This window comes from Macadamia integrifolia, chromosome 9, assembly GCF_013358625.1.
Source record: "Macadamia integrifolia cultivar HAES 741 chromosome 9, SCU_Mint_v3, whole genome shotgun sequence".
In the NCBI taxonomy this organism is placed as follows: domain Eukaryota; kingdom Viridiplantae; phylum Streptophyta; class Magnoliopsida; order Proteales; family Proteaceae; genus Macadamia; species Macadamia integrifolia.
The window spans coordinates 8893054-8903785 of record NC_056565.1 but is presented as its reverse complement, the minus strand read 5'-3'; the positions used below and the strand labels follow the sequence as shown (position 1 = coordinate 8903785).

The following is a 10732-nucleotide window of genomic DNA, read 5'->3' as shown; positions in this document are numbered from 1 at the left end:
TTGCCATATATATATATATATATATATATATATAAATAAATAAATAGTAGTAAACTGCCACTGAAGCTTTGAGCTCTGGAGAGAACAATAGCTGATAAAAACGAGGGCGGCTGAAGATTTCTTGGACTTTGGTGACAGTCTATAGCAACCATTTCAATCACACAGAGGTGAGATTCGGGAATGATTTTGTTCTGAGAAATGTGCTTGTGGTTTGTGTTCCTCTGGATTTTGTTTAATGCTTTATCGCTCTCTATTTGCATTTCGTTTTAGGATTTTTTTTTTTTTGGGAGGAATATTTCGTTATTAGAATGTTGAATGCTTGTTGTTCTTTAGATTCAAGTATACGAAAGTTGTTTATTTCAATTCTATTATTGTTTGCAGTATTTTTTTTTTACTTTCTACGGGATTTAGTTTATTGGAGATGGCGGCATCTGCGGCTTCTGGCCTGCAAATTGCAGTAGCAAGGCCCAGTAGTTCTCCTTGTCCTAGAATTTTCAAGGCAAGCACCGCATTTTTTGGCTCAGACGCTAAAGGCACCTCATGGTCTAAGCTCAATAGCTCTTCTCATGTCTCGTCTGCGCAACTTTTCTTCCGGAACTTCACATCCAGTCCTGTAAGATTAAACAAGGTCGTTACCAAGGCAATGTCAGACGGAACTGAGAATAAGCCCCTTCCAGGCTTGCCCATTGATCTGCGAGGTATGATATTTTATATCCTGATTCCCTAATGTATATATTTTCTCCATTATGTCAAGTTGTAATTTTCTGTTATACTGCTCTCTGGACTTCTCTTTTTGAGTGTCCTCATGGTTGTCTATTCGTTGAACTCTGAAAAAGATTTACCTTGCCTTTGACAGTTCCTGTAGCTGTAGTCTGAGAGTTTATAAATTGGAACTTGGAACATCTGTTTCTTTTATTAGAATACTTCCAGAAAGATCTATCTTTATTCATCAGGGTCGTGCCAGAGTAACGTTTAACAAAGTTACTTTAATTGTAATACAACTGTTAGTTTTTAGAAGCCGTTTGAATTGGCAGTTCCAGGCATGGATAAAGAAGAGTTTATTTATGTTTGTACTTAGTCACTGGAACCACCTATAGTTGGCTGCTGCATAAAAAATACAAGGATCTATCATGAACCCTTGCTCCCTTCACCAAATCTTTGAGCCGGCAGTGTATTTTAAATAATATGAAGGAGTAATTGGTTTGATTCTGGAGTTGCATTTTCCCTCCTGGATAGAAAACAAATTAAGCTAATTCCAAATATCCACCCAATCTCTGATTGTATACGGATTAAAATTAATCTAAACCAAAAAGGAATAGAAAAGGATTAAACTACTATTATAAATAACTTGGCTACACATAGGTCAATATCTATTTATGTAATTAACCTTTTGTTGAATTGCCAATGCCAAAAAGTTAAGACTATGGTTTCTTATGGGAGTATGGTTCTGGGGTAATCCTTTGATTATAACGAAACTGATTTTATCACTGATAATCTGCATATTTTTTACCATGTTGCTTTTTATCCAGCAACAGTAGTTTAATAGTTGAATGAGGGATATGGTGAAATTGGGTTTTTTGCCATATATATCAGATCCTGTTCCACTGAGGAAATTATACCACCTTGGAGTTACTACTTCGACACATATCCACTTTATATGCCACCATATATTTTCCAAAATAAAAGGTTTTCTCATGCACATCATCCCCAAATATCCTATCGTGCTGTATATTACTGCTACTGATATATTGAGTCATATGGGCACAGAAATCTGGTTATTTTGTCCACTAGTCCCTTGCCTTGTTGGATATTCCAGAGCCATGCTGTGAACTCTCAGCATCTGATTAGAACACACAGATGAATGGGCAAATAAAAGTTAGGATGGCAGGTAGCCAATTCATCGCTTGTAGACACTGTATAGCAATAGATAACCATTTTTGTTATTTTTCATTAGATATTCATCAAATAAAAGCGGGTATGACTTATGAGTCTGATGGGGTTTCTAGGGACCTAAGATACTTAAGAAACCTCAATGTAACCAAAATCACAGGAAGATAGGAACCAAACAAGAAAACAGAGAAATTTGATATTTTAATCAAAACAGATCTGATCAAAGGGAAGCTCTGGTCAACTATTCCATTCAATTTGATAAACAATACTGCAAAAGATTATTACAAACTGAGAGCTAGAATTAAACTTGTGAAGGTTTCCTTCTTGAAGTAGGATACTGAAATTGAGTTTGAAGAAAATTCGATAGCAGGGATTTGAGATTCAAAACAGTAATCTAATATTGATCAGCTTGAAACACAGTAGACTGAAACCTTACAATGTTCTGAGATCAGATCTGAAAAGTCAAATTAGAAAATGAAGATTTTGAAGGTTGGCTGTGAGTAGGAATTCTGAAATTGATTTGAAAACTGAGGATAAATGTAATTAGGAACCAATACCTGTTATGCAAATCGATAGCATGAAATCAGCATAGATAATTGAATGATTTACTCAATAACTGAGGCTTGAACTAACGTGAAATCTGGAACTGATAATGAACAAAAGAAATATAAATCACAAGTGAGAAGTTTAAAAGAATCCGACCTTATTTATATTGAAGAAGGAGAAAAGATAATAAAAGAAAGGGCAAAATAATGCTACCTGGTCGCATGGCCCCTATGCCCAGACACAGAGGGGGCTAAATGACAGTCCTGCCCCTGTGAAATACAAATTACCCACCTCCTGTTGATGCCCTACATGCCCCCTCATTGGCCCCCCGCACTGGTGCAAGGGGCACATGACCAGGTAGCATTCTTCTTCCCTAAAAGAAATATATGATTAGGTCTGGAATCCCACCATAAACCCCACCTGGAATCCATCAGGTTACAGCTACTGAATCTCACGGCATTCCACTCCTGAATCCACTGAAGTAAATCACCCTTGAATCCCACAAGAGTAAGTCTGAAATCCAGAGTCAACTGAGCCAAAGTTTTATCTTCATTACTAAATTTGTGGGTAGGGCATAACCCTAGCATATATTTAAATAAAACTTTAAAAACAGACTCAAACTGATCTTAAAGATCCTCCAGACAATAGTTAGCTTTGGACGTGGTCTTAACTGACTAGGATTCTATAAAGTAATGAAGAAAAGAAATTGAAACTAGATTGATAGCAAATTAATACAGGCCACAGGCCAACTAGTGCAATATAATAAGAAGGTAAAATGAATCCTACCTGCTTGCATGTCTCTACGTCTAGACATAGGCAGGCGCAAAAAGACTGTGCTGCCCCCTTCCCATGCACTGAAGATTCCTCTGCGCAGCCTCCCATTGGTCTGTGTGCTGGTGCAGTGGCCGCATAAGCGGGTAGCGTTCTCTTGCCTTAATAAGAAATTGAACTCCTTAACAGACTCAACAACTGAATAAAATAATCCAAAGAAGGCTGGACTTATGGAGTCCTAAATCCAGCCTAACTAAAGCACTTTATTAACAATTAAAAATGAAGAAACAGGACTCTAACTAAACCTCATGATTGGGTGAACCAAATCTGGTCCACAAAACCAGATTTGAACAAGAAAAATTGTTCGAAAGTGAACCAAACCCAACCGCATGCCATTCTACCATGTTTCCTTCTCTTTCAACTGCTAGAGTAGATTATGTGTCAGAATCTCTTGTTTGGGCCCATGTGAAAAGAATGGAAGCTTGAGAAAGCTCTAGTGTGTGATCAGGTTTTGTTCTCACGAGATGATCTTGCATCATGCGTTAGTATCCTGCGAAAACTCTTGGTAGGAGATCCCAGCACATTTTCATGTTTGCATATCTAACTACCAAAAACCCCACTCTTGATTTTATGCACAATTTCTTTTGAGCTTGTGCCATCTAGATCATCAATTGGCAACACGATCAATTGAAAAATTGAAAACTTACTCTGTAGGTAAGAGAGCATTTATTGCTGGGATAGCTGATGACAATGGATATGGTTGGGCAATAGCGAAATCTCTTGCTGCGGCAGGGGCTGAAATCCTTGTCGGTACATGGGTACCGGTATGTATAACCTGCCTTCAATAGTTGTTCTTATGCATTTGCAGAGGTTTTCTAGGCATATGAAAATGTTGAATTCCTGTTAGATGCCTTATCCTTATGCAGGCACTGAACATTTTTGAGACCAGTCTAAGACGTGGGAAGTTTGATGAATCACGCAAGTAAGATTTTGTACTTGGCATTACTCATTCAGGAGCCACATTCCAATGGTTTGATGTCTGCTATAATTACCTCCTCTAATATAAGATTTGATTTTTCAGATTGCCAGATGGTTCTCTGATGGAGATTACAAAAGTGTACCCACTGGATGCAGTATTTGATAGCCCCGAGGATGTTCCTGAAGACGTAAATATGCAGAGCCATTGCATAGTTCCAATGTTCAATATTTAGGATGAAACATTTTGGTTGTTTAAGCTGGTATAATGTGTTATTGCGCAGGTGAAAATGAATAAGCGATATGCAGGATCTCCTAAATGGACTGTACAGGTACCTCAATTTCCTTCTGATGCAGAAATTTGTTGTGGCAGACATTTCAGAATGATCCATTTAGCAACCTAGGAAAATATTGTATAACTTCTAAACAAAGAGTCTCAACTGTTTGGCAACCTTGGAAATTTGTTGTGGCAGATATTTCAAATCTTATATCTTAAACAATTACAGCCTGAATGTAACCTCAGCAGTCTATGTATTTGGGTTAATTGAATTACATCCACAGATCTAGATGGGAAAATAATACAGCGTGTACATAACAAAAAGTACTAAAAAGGCTTGCATCCTCAGTTTCTATGTCATAAGCATGTTACAACAATACAAGTACCGTGTAATTTAAAAAAAGAGATTTCTAGTGGTGACGACCGGTGAGAATGGTGTGCTTTTGTGCATGTCATTGTCATCCTGCTTTGGATGCTTTAGACCCATATCAGTGCTCATTGACTGAGGTGTGACAGTTCCCCTGTATAAAATAGTTTGAATCTTGTCAGTCAATGAGGTTTTTGCTTGCGAACAAGGTGAGCGTAAAACATATCGATCTCATATTGGTTGTGAACATCTCACAGGAAGTTGTTGAGTCAGTGAAGCAGGATTTTGGGAGCATCGACATCCTTGTGCACTCACTTGCCAATGGCCCAGAGGTAATCTCACTCATTTGTCTTGTATTTCATTTCACAATCTATTTTGGTAACTAATCAGTAAACATCTCATTTGCAGGTGAGTAAACCCCTATTGGAGACATCCAGGAAAGGATATCTTGCTGCAGTCTCTGCATCCAGTTACTCTTTTGTTTCTTTGCTCAAACATTTCCTTCCAATAATGAATCCAGGCACGCTTTCTCACTACAACACTCCAAATCTCTCTCTCTCTCTCTCTCATTTTGGTTCCTTTTCCTGTCAAGTTTTATTTGCAATGGTGAACATATTGCTAGAATACATTATTTGGTGTTATTATCCAGGTGGTGCCTCAATTTCTCTCACGTACATTGCTTCTGAAAGGATCATTCCTGGGTATGTTATGAGGCCTCACTCACTCTATATCCTTCCATATTGAAGAGTCCTCATAGCAGTAGATGTTCTAATCCAAACAAAATTACCTATAGATACGGTGGAGGCATGAGTTCAGCAAAAGCTGCTCTGGAGAGTGATACTAAAGTAAGTTTCTGTCCTTCTGGCTGAACCATTTGGTTGCATCAATTTACAGTCACTACATACTGTCCCTGATATCTTTTCACTTGATGTAGGTGCTTGCTTTTGAAGCTGGAAGAAAAAATAAAATTCGAGTCAACACTATATCTGCTGGTGCGTACTCCCATATTTGCAATATCTTATATTGTTTTCCTTGTACTAGAGCATTTGTGCATTCTCAGGGTGTTCCAGTGTGTTTTTTGTAGTTTTCTTACAAATAAATTGAAGGTTGGACCATCAAACAATTTTGTCTGTCCACTACCTTCCTCTTTTAACCGACTACCATACCCTTCTTTCAATAGAAGGCACCCTTCCGGGTGGTTAAATAATCATCGTGGTTATGCATCAAATGATTCTTCATATAAAGTGCAACGTGTGATTTGAAGATGTAAACCTTCATTCTCAGATTCTCAGCATGGATCACCAGATTTAATGGTGAAGACATGAATAAACTGGAGCCAACCGATGCCCCATCATGTTGAATTGATAAAAAAACGGTGGTGAGTCACTGAAGATAGAGAAAAGATCATTGTCTAATTTCCCTTAATGATTTCTGTTTCTCTTAGAAAATAGTTTGGATTGAGATAAGGAGAATGCTACTTAAAATGAGAGGAAGCATTGGTGGTGTTTTCCATTGTGTAAGACATTATCTTTTGTAAAGTCTTATACTCATGGTTTTAAGTATCGGTGCGTATCGTGCCGTATTGGCCGATACGTATCCGTATCGGTAGGCATCGGCACGATACATACCGATACGTATCATGAAAATTTTAAAGCCCTTATGTATCGATACGTATCCTACGATACACACCGATACGCACCGATACACCACCGATACACACCGATACTCTATGAAAAATTCAAAATTGAAGTGAAATGTATGTTTCGGTATGTATCGGTACGTATCGATATGTATCGGTATGTATCGATACATATCGATACGTATCGGTATGTATCGACCGATACACACCGATACGTACCGATACGGTCATAAAATGGCCAAAATGGGTAATTTTTTAGAAAAAACATAATTTTTTGAGGTGTTTTTGTTCCAAAGTTGCTGCCAACCATTTTTCTCTCTAACTAAAGTGGAAATCAAGGTTGGGAACAAGGATTTTACAATTATGGGACAATTATAAACCTTGGATTCTTAGTGCGATACTCTCAATTTACTGTTTATGCATAATACATGTTATATATAACTTTTTTTAACTATTTTTTTATGCAAATGTGTATAAAAAAGTGTTTCTTATCCATTTATGTGCGTATCTTTAGCGTATCTCTCGATACGATACGATACCCTCCGATACGTATCTTAATTTTGGCCGACCGATACGACGGACCGGATACCGATACTTTAATCCTTGCTGTTACTGGATACTCTGTTGCCTAGATTACAAAGAGCCGTAAGATACCCATAGGCTATGGATATATGAAATCAGACTCTTTATTTCATGCAGGTTTTGTTTCATATATAAATGATAATTGTTCTAGATATAGTTTTTTTCTGTTTGTTGGAAGCGTCCTGGGGGTGGGGGTGGGGGTGGGGGGAACATATAAGGCTTTTAGAATAAAGTGCAGATTGAAAGTGGGTTTACGAGTATATTAGATGGCTAAAACACTCTCCCATTATGACTGCATTTCAGAAAATTTACACTGAATTTACACCAGAAAAGATTGTATGGGTATAGCTCATTCACATTTAGCATTTGTATAGTATATCTAAGATTTCAATGTTACTTGCCTCCACCACCCCCGCCCCCCCCAAAAAAAAAAAAAAAAGATGATAGGTCTAACAAACATTTGTTGAACATATAATTTACTTCTTTTGCTTTGTTATGTCACTGTCATTAGGTCCACTTGGAAGCCGTGCTGCAAAAGCCATTGGATTCATTGACAAGATGATTGACTATTCATTTGCGAATGCCCCCTTACAGAAGGAACTCTCTGCAGGTGAGAATTTTTCTGCTGTCTTGTAGGACTAGTTTATCATGCTCTTTACATTTTCTAAATGATTTGTTAAATAAATTTGGACAGATGAAGTGGGGAACACTGCTGCCTTCCTTGTATCACCACTTTCTTCAGCCGTCACAGGTGCAGTTGTGTACGTCGACAATGGTTTGAACGCAATGGGAGTGGGGATTGACAGTCCAATATTCGAAGTACTTGACATTCCAAAGGAAAAATGAGCTAGAGATAACAATAATTAGATGGATTCTCAGCCTGCCCCATTTAGGATCGAGTTTTAGCCAACTATAGTTCTTGTGGTTTATCATCGGGGGATTACTCCTTGGTCGGTATCTCCCATTTTGCTATGAGAAATTCACATGTTATTTCTTTTTATAGGAAAAAATATTTATGGGCAGTGATAAGAATCCATAAGTGTAACCTGATAGCACTGTGCCCAGGGCAATCTTAATTCATTTCCCAATATTTGAACAGCTTTGTGATCGATGATGCTTAAAAATATTAACAAAGAATTTCCAAGGAGAGGCGTGTCTTGCCAAGTCTACTCCAGTAACTTCTGAGGAATGGGAAGAAATAAAGAGTGATTCTCATCAAGATGAGCATTAGAGTCTGAAAATGAAAGAAGTATCTGGTTGTGGTCCTCCGGATCTATTTCCCCATCTGTTTTTACTCACTTCTTGATTATTTCCATATGGATGCCATGGTTGCTACCACACTACCTAGGATGCAAATCTCTGAGATGTTCGATGTTGAGGACAAGGATATGAATCAATCCTCGCAATATAAGCTGTTCAAGAAAGTTTAAAATAGAGAAAATAAAAAATGGTTGACTAAATATGGATTTATCAGTAATTTGGTTCAAAATTTCATTACACGCATGTCTATAAGCTAAGGCATACTTGATTTTGAATGAACTTACATCAAAAGGATTTCAGATCCATTTCCATCAGCTTCAATTACTGCTAATTGGTCATTTGGCCACTCAACCAATGTTGGGACCAACTAGGGGAGTTGCACAGGCATCCAATAAGGGGTTAGGGTAGTCTTTTTGCCATCCTTGTATCTGTGTGTAGGGGGTGCCTAGGTAGCATTATTATCCCTTTTTTTTTTTCTAATGAGAAAAAGCTGGGCACACCGCTGGTATTCGTAAGCTAGGGTCTTCTATGTATATCTTTCTCATCCTCACTTTGAAATGATCCCTTCCCCTCTTGTATGTTGCTCTTGATTTTGGGAGTTCATCTTCAAAAATGAGTATTGGTCTCCTACTGAGGTCAATCTCAAAGCAGAAACTTCATTCAATGAGTCTAGTAACGCAATTGGTGTCTCTGAAAATAGAAATGCGAATGCTAGGGCTCATACTCCCCAGATCGGACAAATTGGGAGACTCTTCCCACCTCAAGGTGTGATTAAAATCATCTTGGATGCTTCTTTTATCCTGGAATCCTATTCAGGTGCTTCTCCTCCACCTTGATATTGCATGGGAACTCCATCAAACAGGTAGACTCATTGATCCACGTATTGACCAGCTACTCGATGCCTACAATGACAGGTTAATCGATACTGCTAGCTATTACCCAGCCAGTAGCTCCGGCAGTACTGATAGTAGTTAGTGGTTGGTCACACATAATTATATGATCTTATCATCTTGGGTTTAATGTTTGTTTAAAGTTGATTTACCGTTTTGTCTTTTGTGCAAGATGAATCCGATGTATTATCTCCTCGTGCTTTGTGTCCTCGTGCTTTGTAAAAGTTACTTTATGTATTGGATCCACTGTGGTTCCATAGTGCTTGTAATTGCTCTATAATGGAGCCTTATAATCTGAATGAATTATCGGTTAGTTTTGTGAACATCTGTGGTTTCAGAAAAAGAAAGAAAAAGAATGGTATCAGAGCCAGAAATTCCCTTCCCCTTCTTCGGCTAAACTCCATCTCTGGCTATCGCCTTCTTTCGGATTGAACCTGTTTTAGCTAAGGATATAGTCTAGGCTACGCCCTTTTGTAAGTAATCTCTGCTTATGGTTCCTTCTGGCAGAAAAAGACCCTTGAGCGTGGTGGACTTTCAGGCTAAGGATGCCGTTCAGTGCCCTTTTTGGCTCGGGTTGCTCTGCAGATAGGTACTATGATCAGGGGGGTTCTTGATCGGCCTCGACTAGCTGTGTGCTTATCTAGTATAGTTTCTCCAATGGATGGTGATGGTTCAGACTTGGATCAAGCCCTTTGTTTTTATTAAAACATAATGACTTCACCCTCTTCTTCTCTCTTTTCTTCTCCTCGATGTTTTTCGTCTTCTCATTCTTCATCTTCCTCCTCTTTAGATTATCTGTATGAACTCTTTTATGTCCCCGATGATCAAGTTCTTCTTGTTACACCTACACCACTTTTGAATCCTTACACTGTCTTCCCAAAAACCCCAACTCCTTCAAAATGGACAACTCTTCTTAAACCTCGGAAGACTCCACCTCTGAAAGAATTGGTTCAAGCCTCTTACTTTGATCAACTCCAAGTCCCAGCTACTGAAGTAGAACAACTCTTCACTCTCGAGATACCTCTGAAATTAATCCCTCAGTGGATCCAGCAAGGCTATACTCATCTTCATCTTGGAGCCATAAAGTTTGCTTTATCTTTCCATGGCAGAAAACGACTTCCCGTCGTTTCCTGTGTAGCCCTCCTTGACAGTCAATTTTTGCAGTATCAACATGCCATAATCACTACTGTTCAGACAACCTTGAACGTAGGAACAGTATTTTTGACTCTGTATCCTAACTTCAACATCCCACTGTCAGATCCTCTTCTCCCCACTGCTCTTAAATTCCAAATCCAAATTACTGGTGTTCCCCAGTATGCTAATGCTAAGGCTGCTACTTTACATTACTAGATGGCCTATCGATTTCAAAATCATGCTTTTGATCTCCTTACTGGCCATACAGAAGATGCTTTGTTCATCACAATGGACTCTAACTAAGTCCCTTGCTGTACCTATGTCCCACGACAGATTTTACGAGATGAACTTCTTCGTCTCCTTCCTTCTTCTTGGGTTACAGCCTATGAACAACAGGTCGC

The 10732-nt window shown here is 38.5% G+C and overlaps 1 protein-coding gene across 1 annotated transcript; it reads left to right on the top strand.

The window, feature by feature from the left end:
* The first annotated feature begins 42 nt into the window (after positions 1-42).
* On the top strand, positions 43-8145 carry LOC122088454 (enoyl-[acyl-carrier-protein] reductase [NADH], chloroplastic-like). Its single transcript, XM_042657731.1, has 13 exons — positions 43-167; positions 382-698; positions 3922-4031; positions 4134-4189; positions 4289-4373; positions 4467-4514; positions 5084-5158; positions 5235-5346; positions 5476-5527; positions 5620-5671; positions 5761-5818; positions 7559-7657; positions 7742-8145. The coding sequence occupies exons 2-13, from the start codon at positions 422-424 to the stop codon at positions 7891-7893; spliced, it is 1176 nt and encodes a 391-aa protein (XP_042513665.1). The 5' UTR covers positions 43-167; positions 382-421; the 3' UTR covers positions 7894-8145.
* Positions 8146-10732: the final 2587 nt, after the last annotated feature.